The sequence below is a fragment of the Syngnathus acus genome, chromosome 12 (assembly GCF_901709675.1).
Source record: "Syngnathus acus chromosome 12, fSynAcu1.2, whole genome shotgun sequence".
Classification (NCBI taxonomy): Eukaryota; Metazoa; Chordata; class Actinopteri; order Syngnathiformes; family Syngnathidae; genus Syngnathus; species Syngnathus acus.
The window spans coordinates 7,599,480-7,617,731 of NC_051097.1; the positions used below are offsets into that span (position 1 = coordinate 7,599,480).

The following is an 18,252-nucleotide window of genomic DNA, read 5'->3' on the forward strand; positions in this document are numbered from 1 at the left end:
AGAGGGAACCAAATGCCAACTTCTAAAACTGCAACAATAGCATTACGAATAGAAAAAGATATATTATTTATACAATTGGAATTTCATTGAGTATAAATTGAAATTCTGTATTTTAATTTTAACTTTATCAGGTCAATCTTAGAGCCAATAGGAAAGATGAATCATAATTTCAACATAATGGTGATCATTTTTGATCGACTGCATTTAAACTCTGAAAACATGAAAAATAAAACAAAAAATGAGAGTTGCATAATTTTTATTATTCATATAAACAACTATCAAATTCTATGAATTGGGAGACAACAAAAAGGCAATATCAAAACACATAAAAAAAAGATTGTATTCTCTCTGTATTAGAGACTCGCGCAGTAATGTTTTTTGTTTTTTTTTGGCCCAGCAATTCATCTTTTTACCATCAAAGTTCTGAGTTAAGTTCCTTCAATGCTCATTAACTACCAAGAGACTCCATATTCTCAGTTCCAGCGGGATACCAGAAAGATCGAGACACGGCCGTGGAGCCTTTTTCTGCGAGACTCCAATAAAAGGTCGACCCCCACCTCCAGGATTCTTATACTCTTGGCCTCCCACCCACAAGGGAGCAGACTGTATGTGGCTCTACGGCCTTAAGGATGTCATAGATAAGAAGATGCCCAGCCAGGAGGAAAGGTCACAGTGACAGAACGGCCTAGCTCAATTCCCCAACCTAATTATTAAGAGCCCTAATCTAACACTGACAAATGATGATATATTTTCTTCACTCACAAACACTGCACGGATTATTCCTTGACAACATTAGAAGCAGTTTTACTCACGAGTCCTTCCCCTGAGTGGAGGTGGTGAGCGAGGAGCGTTTGGCCGTCCCGTAGAGTGCGTAAGGAGGCGTGGAGGAGGTGGGTAAACGGGGCAGAGTGCATGTGGAGGGAGGGGCGGGCGGTCTTTCGGAGGGCGGGTACCCAGCTGAGGAGCGCGGTTTGGGTCCTCGGGCGAGCGATGATGTAGACGATGCGGAGCGGGGCGACGTCCTGGGGCCGTACCCAGGATGCCCCGGGCTCATCAGGAACTCCCGGGAGCCGTATACCGGTGGGGTGGGTCCCCGGGCGCTCTGAGGCTGCCCGGGATCCAGCGGTAGACTCCGCCGGCAGGGGATGTCGTAGACGCCGGCATCCGGTCCGTACAAAGCTTGGGATCGGACTTGCAGGCGCAGCATCCGCTCTCTCTCCTCCATCTCACGCCTTTCATGAATGGACGCCATGAGTGCCTTAGAGAGGCCATCGATTCGGGACGACATGGCAGGGGCGGTGACAGTCCCGTCCCTGAGGCTGTCTCGGAGACTTTGGGTTTTCAGGGGCAGACTCGCCGGGCTGAGATCCCTGGAGATGAGGCCCTGGAAAGCTGGCGAAGGCTCTCTTTGGATGAACCCCGGGAATGAAGGGGAGGGGTCTCTGGATGAGAGACCGTGCTGAGAAGGCGACGGTTCTCTGGGTTGAGGGGAAAGTTGGGCCACACCCACAAAGACTGGACTATACGAGTGAGGGCCGCGCTGCACTGCCCCGACGTCGGCACCCAGGCTCATAAAGTAGCCCACCGCGGGGGGCCCTCTGTGGGGGCGACACTGGGGGTCCACAGTCGCGATGAGGTTGTCATAGGAGCCGCCCGCTGTGCCAGCGTTATGATTAGCCTGCGACTTGGCGCTCGCGTGCCGGCCGCCCTGTTTGAGGCTGAGTGAGCGCGAACTGAGCGTCATGGCCCCAGAGAGGGTGGCAGCCTGCAAGGGGGGCAAGGAAGGGGGCAAAGCTCCCCTGGAAGGGCTTCCGTTGGTGTTCAAGCGGAGGTCAGGACCTTTGCTGTCTCCCGGAGCCTCTGAGATCTTCAGTAGCTACACGTTGAGATTGGAAATATTGCTAAGATTGCAACCATACAGAGTTAGAACCAATCCCAGCTGATGTTTGGAGGAGAGGATCAAAAAAGAACTCAAACTAAAAAGGTGGGTCAAATGAGTAACCCATAAAACAAGACAAAAATAGGGATTGTAACATCTCCACTGCCAAAGACAGCTGGGATTGGCTCTAGTTTATTCGCAACACTGATGAGGATAAGCGGGACAGAAAATGGACAAACCTGCTCCGGAGGAATGGGCGACGATCCTCGGGAAATGGCCTCCAGGACTGGTCGCAGCTGAGGCACAGTGGGAATGGAGACGGGGATGATGGCTTTGGTGTGCAGGACCATCTCTGAAGAAAGGAAAAAAAAATATATATGAACAGGAATGTACAGCACAAAAGGCCTTGCTGACTTTGTACCTTCCATGACGGCGAGGTGACTTTTCAGCAACCCGTGTTCTGGTTTAGGCGGCAAAGGGGGCGGACTTTTCTGTGTTTCCGGTCCGGCGGAGGCTCGGCTGTGTTTGCCGTTGTCGCTCACTTTGACGGACAGCTGCCTGTCGAGCTCTGGTCTCAGGAAGGGAGGCTGAATGTGAATCACAGACTTTTTGCGAGGCCTGGCTGAGTACCTGGAGATCAAAACGGTCCTTGCTATAGTCTCGCTATATAATATTGTGAGATTTTGAGTGTGGTACCTTGGAGAGATGGGACTGCACACCAGGTACTCCAAATTGTTACAGCAACCTCGCGTGAACGGATTTGGTCCTCCATGAAACTTCCCGGTGACCTGTGGAAACATCAAAAGCACAAATGAGCTTCTCAGAACTAACGTTGTTGCCTATATTTTGGACACTGTCGTCTAAATCAGGCTTTAGTTCCACTTCGGACATATAGGGGGCAGTCCACTATTGTACTCAGCACTTCTAGTCCATATTTAAATAGCTGCCTACATAACAATAAGGGCTGACTTGTTCATTGGTGGTGCGTCCCCGTGACACCAGGAATAGATGGAAGCCCGTCAGGCCCAGAACAGGGAGAAGAAACAGGCCCGATATGCTGATCACGACCAAACTGTTTGGACCGCCGTTAAGGAAAAAAACGGTTTAGTGAGGTGAGGCTGAGTTGAGTTGTCCTCCACGTGACAGCGGCAAGGATACGTGACAGTGCAGTGCAGCTTCCACAGCTGGTCCGTGTGGTGCAGCACAAAGACCAGGCCCAGGCTGAACACGCAAACCATGTGACCGGTGAGGGACAACAGGAAGAGGAAGAAGTAGCGGTAGTTGCGCCTCCCGATGCAGTTGTTCACCCACGGACAGTGGTGGTCAAAATCCTGCAGTGGATTGGAAACAACTTTTTTTAATATCACCATCCCACCTCTCTGAGAAATTGAATTTCTAGCCAGGCTCCAAAGTACAAGAGCAAAGGATTAACCTGATTAATGACATCGCTAACTCTCTCTCTCCCCTCATCACGCTCTACCCGTCATTCAAAACAGAAATACTTTTTATTGATTTATTCCCTAAAAACAAAATACAAGCCTACCGTGCCTCTTTAAAAAAAAAAATAATGAATCATCGCTACACCACCAGCATCCTCCATTTTTTGTTGTCTTTCATAGGCCAATCATTAACATACTTGAATATTCCTCATTTCAAAAATGGATTAATCGAATCTGTAGACCGATACATTACGTCGATGAGTGATACGATGCAATACGATAAAATGGTGAAAAGCAAAAAATCTTAATAATAATAATAAATACATGACTTGACCGACCTCCACGCAGCGATCGCACACGCTGCAATGCGAGCATCGCGGCGGCCTGTAGAAGTGACAGGACGCGCACCACTTCATCCGCACCTGGATACCCCTCACGTCCACGTTCTTGTAAAGAGGCGCCCGGAACTCGTCATCCTTATCTTCATCCTCATTGGCTGCCGGTTGCCAAAAAAAAGACAACGTTCAATATATGACACCACATTTGGGTTTTGTATCAGTTTGTTCACAGACCCATCGGAAGAACGCCGGCGTCCATGAATGTCGCCATGGTGAAGTTGGCTAGCACGAAAAGGAAAAGGACGGCGCAGCACGGCGGCACGGCAGGGCAGAAGGTCACTGCTAGCCACGGGCATCTGCAAATTCATATAAAAACACAAACAATGTTTTAAAGAAGCCTAACATTTCCCCAAAGTAGCAAATTCATACAAAAATTAAATATGTTTTAAAGAAACCTAACATTTACCCAAAATGGCAGTTTCAGATCAAAATGGCCGACTTCTAATTTGAATAGAAATCAGTTCCCCACAATGTGTTGACAAAAGTGTATCCATCCCCGCTCAGGTTAAGTTTAACTCAACAAAGACTGCGCGAGGATAATCTTTATCCCATTTATTCCCACGGCAGCAGCGGCGGATCCAAAAAGTAATTGTTTACAGTGAAAGCTAAGCGAGTATTAGCGCGTGTTCATCGCTGCTCCCACATCACGGGGATTACCCAGGGACCCTCCGGGCTGCGGCGACACAATTATTTTCACTGCAGATTAATCTGTTGATTATATGCTAATTGCTTATCGAGGCGCTTTTTGTCTCATGGATTAAAAATAAAGTAAACAACGATTAATAAAAGTGATAAAATACATGCGTACTGTATTGAGTATTGCCCGTCGCTTTCTTTTTGTGGCGTGCACATGCAAGTACTTTGATGATGTCACCGGCGTGTGAGATTAGACGGCGGATCTGAGTAATCAGGTTACACAGTGGGAGTACGAAAAGAACCTTCCGGGAATGTTCATAAATTGAGATGAATAAAGTGGCGGAAATAGTTGAAACCACAAACACAATAATAAAAGTGTTCAGTACTGTTAAGGAGCTGTCAATCAATTGGAAGCGAGCGTGGGTTATATGGGATGGGGGTGCAGGTAATGGGAGGGTAAAGCAGCGGGGGAGGGGTCCCCATTGCTGATGCCATGCCAGATGCACACTAATCCCCCCCTCCTTCCCCCCAGGATTATCAACTCTGGATTACAGGCCCTTTCTGACAGTCCATTGTGGAATCCTCACAGTGGATCTGTCGTCTATACGGCATATATACTCTTTCCTATACATCAATGCTCATTTAATTTTTGGGGGTGAAGCGGATTCATCCTAAGGCTGCATGACGTCATCAAAATTGAAAAATAAAAGCCACAATTAATTATTACACTATAAAATTCGAATTTGTACACAAAAGTGACCCCAATCAAATGATTTGTATTGCCGCTTTTTCTCGACCGTTAACTAATTGGATCACGTTGTGACAAATCATTGGACCGATTTCTTGAGGACCAGATTACAATGAGGATGGACGGATGCCACTGGGCCCACCCGGAGACCATCTGGACCGCGGGAGGGACACTTCATTACGCCAACAAGACAAGCCCCACCTAATGAAAAGAGCCCGGCTGCCGGAGCTGTATTAAATCACACACACACACTCACACACACTCACGCAGTGTAAGCTGCTCACGTCGCCCTCATCCCCACAGTGGGTCAGTGGCACAGCAGACAGTCAGTCGAGCTGCAAGTTGGTCAAATAGTATCGCTCTTACATTAATGACATCACTGTTGGATGACACACTCATGCACACCGTCCAGTTCATATTAGCGGCTAATTCAGAATACACACATTCATGATTATCCTCATGGTGCAACCCTGACTCTCTATTCTCTCACTTGCTTACTAAAAGGGTTTAACTCAAGCCAGAAGCAAAGGAATTATGTTTCCTATTTCCTTTTTATTCTGGGCGGGGTGGGCAGTAATATTAAAAAGGAGTTCAAGGTCTGCAGAACAAAAGCAGGAAGGTAGCAAGGAAGAGTTAAGAGGAAGGCTGCTTTTTTTTATACAAAGACATCTGTTGAAACAGAGAGAGGGGGGGGGGGTTGTGGGAATGTGCAGATTTAACAAAAAATCTACAAGCAATTATATCTGCATCATGCCAAAGTCAAAGACTCCAGCCTCAACTTTTCCCAGATGAGGGGGGGGATCAGATCCTAATCCTTTTGCATTCCCAACCTGCTGTCATGCTTCAATGTAAAAAGGCCTGGACATATTGTATATGTATAAGAGAAAGTGGGGCAGTTCAAAGGTCACTCCCGAGTGGAGCTGGAGAGGTTGGACAATTCATTCGCTAAGCCAAAAGCGACTACAGCCATGATGTTTATTTCTTTGTAGCGGTTAATCTCAATATTTAAAGATAAATGTAACAAGACTGATTTGAAATGGATCTTAAGTGGGGTTACAACGGTCATTCAGAATTTGTGACTTTCAATTTATTAGCAATGGAGCCGTTTTGTTTAAATCATTTTCAAATGAATACTCACAGGCCCACAGGTACCAAATACACAAAGCCGAATCTTATTTACACACACCACAAGTGGACTCTTTCCAAGCTCCCACTACAAATAGGTCAAAATACAGCTCCGAGGTATGATTACAACCTTTATACCAACTGTCACAGTTCAAACGTGTTGAAATGTGCATGTAAAAAGGCGAGCTGCAACAGACTGATGGGAAAATTTTGATCAGTAAAAGTGTGCTACATAGCTGTGGGTCCTCAGGGCGACCCGCTGACAGCCAACCGGGTCAGTTTCACGGCACACAGGCGGCATATGCTCCTTTTTGGATGGGGGGCACGTGATAATTATTCATCCATCCACCCTCAGATTTTACACGCCCCTGCTTCATTTGAATTGGAACGAGAGAAGCGAGCTGGTTGTTGTGTCATGTGCTTGTGTTAATATTATAGCTGGGGGTGCTATGGACAAGGCTAATTAACTCTATTATACCTTATATTAGGACAGAGAAAGGAGACGCAAAGAGGATTTTATATATTAGTTCATAAAAGTTTTTTTTTTAAAGAACGTGTTTTACAAAAGTTTACAGTCCAATTTGGTGTTTTTTGTACTCCACAGGGGGTCTACTCCAGAAATATGCAATAGAGTTAGTTTCCCACAAAAAAAATTACACTGTACTTTCATATATGCGGGGATTAAATCAATTTAAAATACACACGAGTGAAATTGATGCAGCCTGCACGGCCAATCGCTCAACACCCTTCAATCACTTTTGCAAGAATAACCAAGAGAGTCACTTACGTGAAGACGAAGAAGAGTGAGGTGGAGCCCACCAGGAGGCAGGCGGCCGTGCACACCGGGATGAAGGCGGACGCTCGGAGCGAGTCGCCGCCGCCGCCGCTGCCGGCAATCCTATGCGTCCGCTCCATCCTCCGTCTTCTCAAGTCTCAGACCGGCCGGCGTGTGGATAAAGTCCCTCAAACAACAATACAGACATGTTTAAACGCGTTCCGGTCGGAATGAGCAAGGGAGAAAAAAGCAGGTCGTGAAAAGCGGAGGATGAGAGAAAGGCGACTGCCTGTGCGCACGCTCGCTCCCTCCGGATTCATGCCTCCAGCGGAGCGGGCACGTCGCCTCCGGCTCAGCCCGAAGGTGGAGCTTTCACTCGCGGGTGACGTGAAAGTTTACCACGCAACACTGCTCTTCAAGCCTCCGATGTGTTCTTTTTATTGACTGGGGGGAAAGAAATCAGTGTTTTTATATATAACTCCACCTCAGGACGAAATTGTGTTTGGGTTGACATAATTCACGGCAAAAAAGTTGAAAGCAAAATGATGCATAAAATGGATTGCAGTGATGCCTTTTCGGAGTTTTTTATATTGTTTACTTTTTTGACACATTAAGAAATAAACATGACTTGGGCCACGATGTAAAGATAAGGACTTTGAATTTAGGTTGTAAATGTCAATCAGCGTTTTTGATTGTGTTCCAGCTCTGCTGTGACCTGTTTAGATTTGTCATCACAAGATGATTCTCCCTCAGGTCAAAGCTACCTTAGGGTGTGTTCACAACAAGCTGATTGGTGCAAAGGTGTCTCCTGCTCGTCTATAAAAGTCCAAAAGTCGGATTCATTATCAATCTATCCTTCCGACACATTCAGCTGTGTGGAAAGCATGGACACGGAGGAGTTGGTTGAATCTATTATCCGAGCACTCATGTTTCTGGCGGGGATCATCGGGAACAACTGGTTGGCCATCAGCTCCATCCCTTCCAAGAGGTCGGCCATCTGCACCAACGATCTTTTGTTCATCAACTTGGCAGTGTCCAACCTCATCACCAACTACCTGGTGGACCTTCCCGACACCATCGCCGACTTTTCTGGTCGCTGGTTCCTAGGCGAGGCCTACTGCGGCGTCTTCCGCTTCTGCGCGGACCTGTCGGAGACCAGCAGCATCTTCACCACCTTCTTCATTAGCGCTTTCTGGCACCAGAAGCTGGTGGGCTCCCTGAAACGGGGCGGCGCCCCCGTGAAGATGGACAACGTGGGCCTGGTGATGGCCTTGCTGGTCGGCAGCTGGCTCACAGCTTTGGCTTTTAGCGTGCCGCATTTTTTCTTTGTGAGCGTGGAGGCGACCAACGAGAGCGGGGAAGACTGTATAGATGTCTTCCCGGATGCCATCTCCAGAAAAACCTATGAGGTGTTCTACCTGACGCTGGCCAACGCCCTTCCCCTTGCCGGGATGCTCTTCGCCAGCGGTCAGATCGTGATGACGTTGCTCAAGAACCAGCAGCGAATCCGGTGTCGCAACACCGAACTCGGCAAGGAGAACGCTCACGGAGGAGCCGTCGGGAGAGTTGCCGGGCCGAGCGCCGCCTCATCCTGCACAGAAACCGCCAACGCCTCCGGAGCTCCACCCAAGCTGTCCATGGTGCTGTCGGGGAAGTCCAACGCCAGCTCTCAAGTGCGTGCGGCCAAAAGCGTGGTGGCGGTGGCCAGTGTTTTCCTGGTGTGCTGGTTGACTCATCTGCTGCTTCGCATCACCAATAACTTCCACACCTCCTCGCTGGTGGTGGAGGTGGCCAGCTACATCGCGGCCTCCTACACCTGCATCATACCATACATATTCCTGCACGGAGTCAAAAAGCTCATATGCTCATGCAAGAGATAGAAAAAAAAAAAAATCTGGCTCACAATGTCCTCATTCTGATAGTTATGTTGTAATCGTTAAAATAATAAAATCCGGAACTATGTGTTGTGAATTGCTTGACGCTTTGATAATCAACAAAACATAAATCCAAACATCTTTATTTCTACCAGGCTAAAGCAAACATGATTCCACCAACAATCAAGGTGGCTAATTGTAGGAAAAGACAACAATTTGAGCTCTCCCTTTTGTCATGACTGTACGGGAAGCCTTGAGTGGCGTTTGTAATTAAATGTAATTACGCTAACAGAAAAAAAGTGACATCCCTCTGCGGTGTCACATTACGAGCAACATGGCCGCCATTTTAAGGGCGAGAGCTGTACGTAAACACGTTAAAAAAAAAAAAAATCAAATGTTTTTTATGTACATTGTCAATAAGAAATATAAATGGTGATGTGTTTGTCTCCTCTTGTAAACGCATAAGAGTGTCTGATCTATATTTACACATTTAACGATGTTGTGCTTTGGGACACAATCGAGCATAAAATAAGTTATAAAACCTGCATCTTCAGTCTCTTAACACTTTGCTGTCATGAAAAGTCAGACTGGGCACTTTAGTAGAAAACAAGATGATGCACTACTCACAAGAAGTGAGGAAAAATTGGGCTTTTTCGCAGTACATTTCAGGATGAACCTAAAACGTACCCAGAACTTTGACGGATGAAATTAATTTGACCTTTGCAAAACTTTGTTCTAAAATGTGGCCTTTAACTTCTCCGGAGTAGTGCGTAACACGCCGATAGATACCTAAATCCCGTCGCCACCGTACAAACGTGACAGATGTATCGCTAAGCGATTCAAAGCATCGGCGGGAGCTTAGCGAGCGTCAGTGAAGTTTATCCAGTTTGGCCTGCAGAGACTTGAAGTTGCCGATGGTGTGCTGGAGGGCCGCGTTGGGGCTGAGGGACTGCAGCTCCACCAGGTAGCCGCAGATGTTGTCCAGGCACACGTTGGCGAAGCGGCGTCTGGGGCAGAATTCAGAATTTGTTGGAAATTGTAACAGAGTAAAGGAAAAGAGGAATTCTACAAGAAATGTCATCAGTCTGCACTGCCAGTGAGAAACAGGCTATTTGACAGGTGTCTGACTCTTTGGCTCCCTCTAGAGGTCAGAAGTTGAACTGCTAGTGAAGTGGCTCACCTGTCATACGTGGGCACTCTGCTGGGGTCGTCCACGTAACCTGACAAAAGCACGTGGATGCATTCTACCAAGTGCAGAGGCTTCTTCAGGCGCTGCCAGTAAGGATCCTACACCGGACACATTTATTTTCAAAATGACGGCCAACTGCGAGGGGACGTGATTTGCGGCGTGTACCCTGGTTTTGAAAAGCTGATCGTAGACCTCCAGAAGGCGTGGCAGCTGCACCCCGATCTCCTGCATGGTGGACGTGACGAAGCCCACGTCCCAGTTGAGGCGGCACACCTCCTGCTCCAGAAATTTCACCAGGAATTCTGCAAACACACAATGCTTTACATGGAATCGAATGCGAAAGGTCCGCAGAGAGGACATGCTTGAACAAGCTGCTTGTAATGGCACAAAACACTCCCAAGAGAAGAGGAATCATAATTATGTCGCTATTACAACAAAATGAGAGAACACGAACCCAGTGGAAAATATCGCGGCGTTCCCGCGTAGATCCTGCCCAGCGACACCACCTTCAAACTGAGTGATCTCATCCTGTCCACGGTACTCATGGCCACCGTGTCTGCCAGTTCTGCCAGACAAGATTGGCAAGCAGCAAATCAGTAAAAATAAAAAATGATGAAAGCAAAAAAAAAAAAAAAAATCAACCATGTTTTTGTGTTGTAGGGCAATGACCTTTTTCTATGATTTCCTGCCAAAGCGAGTGCACCAGAATTGGATCCGAGTGTCCCGCGCAGTGAATGATGGCCAGCTTGCACTCGGATAGTTTGAAGTGGTCGGCGTATTCCCCGTAGAGCTGCACGTATGGAGCCAAGGCAGATTTTATATTCACACCACCAAACAAAAAAACGATGAACACTAATTAAAGCTAATCATAGATGCAAAAGTACTAAAAAAAAAAAAGTTAAATAAAACCGAGTTGACACTGAATCAAACTGTCACTAAATGTAGCTGGCATGGATACAGTGGACAACTGGAAAAAAATAATTTATCAAGAAAATAAAAAAACAATCATGGAGCTGTTGCATGTTACCTTGGTGATGTCCATGAGGTCCGAATCCAACTGAGAGACGGCGTTTTTCACCGAAGGGTGACTGGAGTACTGTCGGATTAGCGTGTCCTGAATCTGAACTTGGATGCGCACCAGCTGGGAGAAGAAAGCAAAGCGCTGTTATGTGTGGAGGTGGGTTTGTACTTGTCTCAAAAATAAACAACTTAACTCTACTTCAGTCTATTAATAGGATTTCTATATTTTGGGCAGCTATGGGAGTGATTCTTCCTCCCACTACTTCAACTTTATTTTCACGGGATAAACAGGGTCTACCTCCATCTTCTCCTCCAGCTCATGGAGGAACTCGCCGTCTGCCGCCTGAGCGGAGATGCAAGAGGAGCTCTTAGCGGACAGGATGGCCCGGGCCAAGTACTCCAGACGCTGCTTGAGGGAGATCTCAGTGCTGCGTGTGTGGACAGATGAGCACGGCATGAATCTTGGTGACATGGTCGTCATTAGACGCGTGACACCTTGACAAACCTGTGCATGTCGGCGAGGCGGGCCAGCACGTGGGCGGCCTTGCCAAAGTTGCGGTTCTTCTCGTAGTAGCGCCACAGCAGGTCCATGTTGTGCACTTTGCTCTGATCTTGTTTGATCATATGCATGAGATGCTCTTCCAGGTACGGCGAATTCACCTGGACAAGAGAGGATCCAATCGGGAACGATTGACTTTATATCCATGGGACTTAAGTACTGTGGCGCTAATAAAACACTCGGTACCTCGAGCAGCTTGTCCGCCAAATCAGCCTGGATGAGCCAGTTGTACAGGGCGATGTGAAATAGCTCATCTTGGGACCTCTGAGCCAGACCAAAGATCTGCTCAAACTGTAGTGGAAAGAGGCTCTTATTTAAGAAAAAGATGCAGACATAAAAAAAAAAAAGTACACAATCAAACATGGCTGTCTCACTCACGTGGGCTGTAGCTTCCTCGTTACTTAGCATGTTCGGATCCGAGGTGAGGACAGGAGGGCCCGGCTGTTTTGGGACACTGGGGGACTGAGGAGCCGCTTTGCTTTGGTTCACTAGCTCCTGCATGGTGTCCGTGATGCATTTATAACATAATAGCCTGCAAGTGGGGTTGGGAAAATGTCAGCACTAAAAGCCATCCACAGCTTATTTTATTGGCTGTGATGTCACAGCAACGTGTGCTAGCGTGCTATTTAGGCTAGGGAGTGAAGGTGGGTATAGATATAAAAACATTTCTTACCTTTCCTGGAAGGCCAGCTGTCCCGTCTGGTCCTCCTCTGGCTCTCCATTTTTGTAAAAATGGGGCCCCAGCCTCTGGGGGTCCTTTTTGTCAGCCGCCGTGAGGCACAGCTCGAGGGCGCCCTCGTAGAAACGTACTGAGATACGGCACATTTGCATCAATTCAACATAGGGCGGTCGTGAGCGGCGCCGGTGTCGAGTTCAACGCTACCTTGCCTGTACTGGGAGCAAACCACTGGGAGGTCAGTGTTCTGGCAGATTTTTTGGTAGAGACGCAGTGATTCCCTCAGCATTTTCTCCTTATCGACTTTGTTCTGGATCTGCTTGGAGTTCTGCAGCAACTCGTTTGCCTTGGTGGAAAAACATCAACATTTAAAAACCCCGGAATATGTATGATGAAATAGTTACGAGGGCACACGCCAGATCTTCATCTATTGCTGGATTGGGTTCATAGAAGTCAAATTAAATATTACATGACATTAGAGGCATATAGAACAAACTGGAGCACACTACTTGGTAACAACCAGCAGAGGGCGCCACCAGATCAGACTGGTCTAGCTGTAAACTCAAACAGTGTGTTAAATCTTTTGGCTCTGCCGTGTACCTTTGAGCAGACGCTGTCCTCTGTGCTGTAGAGCAGCGGGCACACGTCCCGCAGGTGATTACTGATGACGTCCACAGAGGTGTTATCTTTGATGTAGACGTTAATGAGCGCCGTGACCAGGGCTCCTGTGAGCTCCTTCCCCCGGATCATATCCTTAAAACTTGCTGCCTTCATCTGCTCCTGAAATTCCTAAAAGGAGAAAAAAAGGAGTGAGATATTTAGAGAGTGACATACTTCAGGCGGTTTGTGAAAATGCTACCTTGGGCAGTTCTGACATGATGAGGCTGAACTGATGATCGCATAGAAGCTTCCAGAGGGCCAGAGTCTGATAGGAGCGATGGACTAACGCCTGGATGCTCTGCAGGGACACTTTCTCGTAGACCTGAGCCTTGGCTAGAAAAAAAGAATTATAAAATGATGGTAAGATTAAAAAAAAAGATTAGGTTTGTAGTTTGCAGTGATTTAGCTACATGAAAAAGAGGGAGGAGGAAACAAAACTGTCCAAACACTCACTGTGGTACTTCCTCTGAAGCTCCTGTTGGACCTGCTGAGAGCTGGCGCCATCCGGCCGCATAAATCCCAGCAGCCTTTGCTGCAAGTTACCAGGGGAACTGAAACTACAAAGGGATCCGGTCCAATCACAATAGTGAGCATAAAGGACGATTTTCAATAGGAACCCAATGTTGGTCTTACCTTGCACCACCGAGAGAGGAGGGACTGAACAGAGAGTTTTTATCCAGAAACTCCTTCAGCCTGTAGAGCTCCAACAGGACCGACTCCAGATCAAAAGACGTCACGCTGCTTTCCAACTGTGATGATGTTGAGGAGGAATAGTAAAGCCTTACTCAAAATCTGCACCCATTATTACTGCTAAGAGAACTTTATGTATTAAAAAAGAAGATGATCTGAACGCCCCTGCAACTTACAATACTGAAAGTCTGACTTCCTCTACTGACTGCTTTCTCCACTGCTAGGCTCCCATCCCAAATGTTTCTGTTTGTGTGGAAGGAAGAAGCAAAATAGAGAGAACATGAGTCCTCTACATGAGTTTGACATGAGGACAACACATATGAATCATTATGGTGTGGATCCCAACTAGACTGACCCGAGAACGCGAGCAAAGTAGACACAGATGCCATTGTGCTTCCCGGAGAAAATCACCTCTGGGCCGACTGACATCGGAGTGATGGGGGCGGACCCCGTGTGCATTGGCGCATAGGGCGTGGCCAGAGGTGGGGGAAAAATGCCTGATGGACGGGGGAAGGAAAAAAAAAAAAATCACACACTTCTTTTCCATTCTACATGCACACAGTCATATTGAGCAAACACTTACCCGGTCCTGGAGAGCTCATCATGGGTCCAACATTGCTGGGTGGTGACATAGCAGCGGGAAACCTCATCTGTGCCTCTCCTCCATATCTGACGACACATGCATACATTTAACAAGCTTGCCTTCCTCTTTTCTCCATTTGCCCATCATAATGAGGTATGCTCAAGTTTATTCGACACTAAGTGTATCTTTGTTCTCGGACCTGAAGAAGGCTCTGGTGGCCCACTGCGAGACTTCTCGGTTACAAGCTTCGTTGGAACAAGCCAGGATCAAGGCTGTAGCGCAGGCCTGCTCCTCCTGAACATAACAGAGGCAAAGAGATGTTTAAAAGTCTTCCGAGAGCGCTCATCAAGGAAAGTTTTTACCCGGTGCAACTTGAAGAAGCGTTCGATCTCCTCGCTCTCTCCTCCGGCGCAGCTCACCAGAAGGTGACGGAGCTGGTCCACGGGACGAAGCTTTTGGAAAATGTGACTTCCCTGTAGAGGAGCGAGAAGTCCGCCTTCAGTATTCTGAACCAGGACTTGACAATGTGTCTTGTATGGTAAGAGGCTTTAAACCTTTGCTGAAAGGAGGACAAATTTCTGCGGGGGGGTGTTGTGCTGCAGGACCACCACGGGCGAGTCAGTGACGGGGATCATTTCCTTGTTCAGGGGAGTGCAAATCCTGCTTGGCTTCTCCTCGTTGATGGCGCTTATAGCCCATGTGTGTCCGTCGATATTCGACATCATCTGCGTGGAAAAAAAATCAAGTGAGAATGTTATTCGGGCTAGTATGCTAGCTAGCATGAGTGATGAGACTAATGTGAAGGTAGCAGAAATGCTTTGCAGGTCACACCTGAGTCTCCATCAAGGGCTTCTTGAAGGGAAAAGAGTCATGGTTGATGCACCACAGAATGTCGTTGTCCTCCGTCTCAGAAGCCGCCATCAGCAAAATACCTGCGGGGATTATCCGAGATTACGAAAAATTCCCGCTGAAAAAATGCCGGCGTGGTCGGTCGGGGTTTACCTTTACTGTGCAGCGCCTTGTGGACTTTGGCGGGTTTCTGCACCGTGGATGACGCGGAGAAGCCCGGCGGTAGGCGAACGTGAACCAGAGAGAGCAAGGAAGGTCGGGCCGGCGTTTGTCTTTGCTGCGGTGGCGCAAAAGGTGTAGTGCAGAAGTAGAGACGCACACCTGTGGAATAAAAATGAAAATAATACCAGCACGTGTGTTAACTCGTATTGACAACATTGCTCTTGTGTGTTGTTCCCGCCCCCGTATTTACCTGCATGCGTCACAGCAAGCAGGTGAACATCGGATGACTCTGATCTGCTTATCACAGAGATCTGGACGATGGGCTTGAAGACAGAACGATCCATGGTCCTGCATGGGAGCAAAACATGAAAAATTGTTTCAAATAGAAGGGCAAAAGACGGACTTGGTGAAGTCTGCTTCCTTGCGAAGATACCTGGCAATGTTTCCGGCGGCTGCGACAATGCCGTTTTGAGACATGGTGGCCACGCGACTCATGGATCGGCCGTCGACGCCCAGGTCATACACCTGACAGACGGAAATGAGGGTGATTTACTCCAGAACACTGACAACCGCCAATACCGTTTGCATACAAATAGCTGACATTAAAACTACACAGTAAATATTTTCATTATTGTCTGCCTATTTCATAAAATGCATCTGTTCTAAAATTTGCTTTTCCCCAAAAATGCAAAATTGCAGTAGTACCTGTAGAACTCCTTTCTCAGAGCGTGTAAAAAGTGTGTTGCGGGAGTTGTCCACAGCAATCTGCACAATTGGGTCTGGAAAGCAGAAAAAAGATTTTTGATGAATAAATACAAACTCATTATTTCTTCAGTGTTAGCGTACCATCCTCAGAGAAAGAGAACTGGAGCACAGAAGGGACGAGGAAGGACAGGGAGCTCTTGGAGTGGTTGATCTTGCGGCAGCGCTGACTTAGCCAACCCGCCTCCGCCTGGTAGGCGATTTCGTACAGGCAGCCGTCCTTTCCCGCCATGAAGATGCGACCCAGGTCGGTGGAGGTCACAGTGAGAATGTAGGTGTTGTCGGTGGGGATGGAGAAAAGGTGGTCCGGAAGTATCTGCATGCCGCCTGACATGCTGTCGTTCAGCCCTGAGACAACACAAAAATACACAAGCTGCAATGATTTGCATTTATACAGGAAAAAAAAAAAAAGGGTGATGGCGTGTGGATCCTCAAACTCACCTCCATGGGTGACCCTTGGGAAGCTCACTCCCAGGATGACGACATCCACGGACGTGGCCAACACAAGCAGGTAATGGATGTGAGGCTGTAAAATCCCTGGGAAAATCAAAACAAAAATAAACGCTGCATTGAAAAGGGAAACAAAGATACAAATAGGTGTACGACAGTTCACAACGTACCTTGTTTTGGTTTCACCAGCCCCACTGCCAGAATGGTTTCGATGAGACCGTCGAAATAGGCCACGTCTCCCCTGTGAGGCATATTACCACAAATAATTCACACATCAGGTACACCTTTCAATCGCTCGCTCGTATGCGATCGTACTAACCCGTCCTCGTAATTCCACATGAAGATGTCGTTGTCGATCGTGAGCCATGCTCGAGTAATCTCGGGAAAAACTCCCATCATGCAGTTGAACTGCATATCTGGATATCGTGTTAAGGGGTGAAAGCAAGTCAATGCAATCATCTTATAAATGTGCCACTTGAGAGCAGAATAGAAATAATATGAAGTGTGTAACGCAATGCAGATCCAGACTTCTGCATCCAACTACCATTTTCAATCAAAAGGATACGGCTGAATTGCTCTACCAGCTCCGGCGGCAGCGGGACTCGGCGCACTGCGCTGAGCTCTGGCAGGTTAGGCACGCTGAGTAAACCCGGTCCTTGAAGGGGATAGTCCATGTCGGACACTCCGGAGAGGGAAGGTATATCTAATAGCACAGATGACATCATTTTAACATACTTGGAGAGATGAGTATCATTTTTTTTATGTGGTAATTGGGCAATGGGTACATCAATAGGTGGAAGTAACACTGGTACTGTACTTTCAGTTCAGCTCTCTTTACTTGAATTTACTTTTTTTTTTTTTTTAAACCTTTTGTTAGTCACTAGTCCTTTCTACTCCTATGTCCTCCAGGTAAATCTGGCTGTAACTCACTATGAGAGGGCACGCTGAGGAGCTCCGACAAGTCCGGGAAACAGCGGTCATCTTGCAGGTGCCGGTCGACGAGCCGGGCCGAGCTGTCGAGTGCCTCGACAAGAGCAGCGGAGGGGCTGCTGGGTCCGGCGATGGACGGCATGACTTCAGACTGCCACTGGCCGACGAAGCTAAATGATATGGATAAAAGAATGGATAAAAATGTTCAGTTAAACGAAAAATTGAATAATACACCCCGCGTTGTGTACGTCACTTGGTGTTTAAAACTGAGTTGACGTGGATGACGTGGAACTAGTTACAACAAGTTGATGAGTGGTTAACTAATTGCTGAGATTCTTGGAGTGTTAGCAGGGATGCTAAATGCTAGCGTGGTTTAAGTGTGAATAGGCGCCATTCTGAGAGAGCTTGGCATCTTACCCAAAAGGGAATGATTCCAGATATTAAATGAATTGATCCTCCAATGGCAGTTGCTTTAGTATGCAATGTGAAGAAAGTAGAGGAAAGTAATTGATCAAATCGATAAACACAAAACCTGCCGCCCGCCAACCTCATGCGCGAGCGCCGGGGTCAAAGTTTTTACTTCCGCTCGTTTGAGAATAACAAAATAGATATTTGTAATGACGTTCTAAGTTAATTCACTAGCTTTTATATTGTTTCAAAAGCAGTTGTGAAAGTTATGTTTAATTTTGAACACATTTAGAATTTTGTTCTTTTTGTTTTATTTGACCTAGAAAAAAAAACTGTTCTACGGCGGTCGAGGGGGTCCAAAATGCGGTGGCGCTGCAAACGGATAGAACGCAGAAATGGTGCAAGCAAAAAGGAAAAGATGCAAAAAAAGACAAACACAT

The 18,252-nt window shown here is 47.2% G+C and overlaps 3 protein-coding genes across 6 annotated transcripts; 1 reads left to right on the forward strand and 2 right to left on the reverse strand.

Annotated features, from left to right (window-relative positions):
- Window positions 1-239: 239 nt before the first annotated feature.
- Window positions 240-8,485, reverse strand: zdhhc8a (zinc finger DHHC-type palmitoyltransferase 8a). 2 transcript variants are annotated; one of them, XM_037264883.1, is made up of 9 exons: window positions 7,013-8,485; window positions 3,891-4,012; window positions 3,657-3,814; window positions 3,038-3,210; window positions 2,849-2,951; window positions 2,576-2,667; window positions 2,301-2,509; window positions 2,119-2,231; window positions 240-1,876 (listed from the first exon to the last, which is right to left on the reverse strand). In XM_037264883.1, the coding sequence occupies exons 1-9, from the start codon at window positions 7,138-7,140 to the stop codon at window positions 809-811; spliced, it is 2,166 nt and encodes a 721-aa protein (XP_037120778.1). In that variant the 5' UTR covers window positions 7,141-8,485; the 3' UTR covers window positions 240-808. The 2 variants fall into 2 exon arrangements, with proteins under 2 accessions (XP_037120778.1, XP_037120777.1); XM_037264882.1 differs by having other exon boundaries at window positions 2,831-2,951.
- On the forward strand, window positions 7,885-8,880 carry LOC119131666 (rhodopsin). Its single transcript, XM_037266300.1, has one exon. It carries the CDS (start codon window positions 7,885-7,887, stop codon window positions 8,878-8,880), a length of 996 nt encoding a protein of 331 aa, XP_037122195.1.
- Window positions 8,881-9,001: 121 nt separating this feature from the next.
- On the reverse strand, window positions 9,002-17,973 carry nup155 (nucleoporin 155). 3 transcript variants are annotated; one of them, XR_005099560.1, is made up of 34 exons: window positions 17,405-17,546; window positions 17,040-17,177; window positions 16,794-16,890; window positions 16,645-16,715; window positions 16,466-16,561; window positions 16,109-16,372; window positions 15,968-16,041; window positions 15,696-15,787; window positions 15,513-15,610; window positions 15,254-15,421; window positions 15,083-15,183; window positions 14,806-14,976; window positions 14,614-14,724; window positions 14,451-14,545; window positions 14,252-14,337; window positions 14,024-14,165; window positions 13,845-13,911; window positions 13,612-13,727; window positions 13,432-13,535; window positions 13,178-13,311; window positions 12,919-13,107; window positions 12,526-12,664; window positions 12,316-12,451; window positions 12,021-12,174; window positions 11,829-11,933; window positions 11,589-11,743; window positions 11,382-11,511; window positions 11,091-11,204; window positions 10,733-10,853; window positions 10,518-10,628; window positions 10,229-10,365; window positions 10,055-10,161; window positions 9,658-9,881; window positions 9,002-9,578 (listed from the first exon to the last, which is right to left on the reverse strand). XR_005099560.1 is itself a non-coding variant. In XM_037264880.1 (34 exons), the coding sequence occupies exons 1-33, from the start codon at window positions 17,544-17,546 to the stop codon at window positions 9,743-9,745; spliced, it is 4,104 nt and encodes a 1,367-aa protein (XP_037120775.1). In that variant the 3' UTR covers window positions 9,002-9,691; window positions 9,729-9,742. The 3 variants fall into 3 exon arrangements, 2 of the variants coding, with proteins under 2 accessions (XP_037120775.1, XP_037120776.1); XM_037264880.1 differs by having other exon boundaries at window positions 9,002-9,691; window positions 9,729-9,881; XM_037264881.1 differs by lacking the exon at window positions 9,002-9,578 and adding an exon at window positions 17,822-17,973 and having other exon boundaries at window positions 9,743-9,881; window positions 17,405-17,574.
- Between the last annotated feature and the right edge of the window lie 279 nt (window positions 17,974-18,252).

Bases quoted from the DNA above. Each gene is read 5' to 3' on its own strand.
- nup155 (XM_037264880.1), bottom strand. From the start codon at position 17,546: ATGCCGTCCATCGCCGGACCCAGCAGCCCCTCCGCTGCTCTTGTCGAG. The intron at 12,452-12,525 runs GTAGCGTTGAAC...GCCGTATCTCAG, and splicing joins TTGCTCCCAGTACAGGCAAG to TACGTTTCTACGAGGGCGCC. The intron at 10,162-10,228 runs GTACACGCCGCA...TGTCCGGTGTAG, and splicing joins ATCAGCTTTTCAAAACCAGG to GATCCTTACTGGCAGCGCCT.
- LOC119131666 (XM_037266300.1), top strand. From the start codon at position 7,885: ATGGACACGGAGGAGTTGGTTGAATCTATTATCCGAGCACTCATGTTT.
- zdhhc8a (XM_037264882.1), bottom strand. From the start codon at position 7,140: ATGGAGCGGACGCATAGGATTGCCGGCAGCGGCGGCGGCGGCGACTCG. The intron at 2,952-3,037 runs GTATCCTTGCCG...CGGTCCAAACAG, and splicing joins AAGCTGCACTGCACTGTCAC to TTTGGTCGTGATCAGCATAT. The intron at 2,510-2,575 runs GTACCACACTCA...TTTGATCTCCAG, and splicing joins TGCAGTCCCATCTCTCCAAG to GTACTCAGCCAGGCCTCGCA.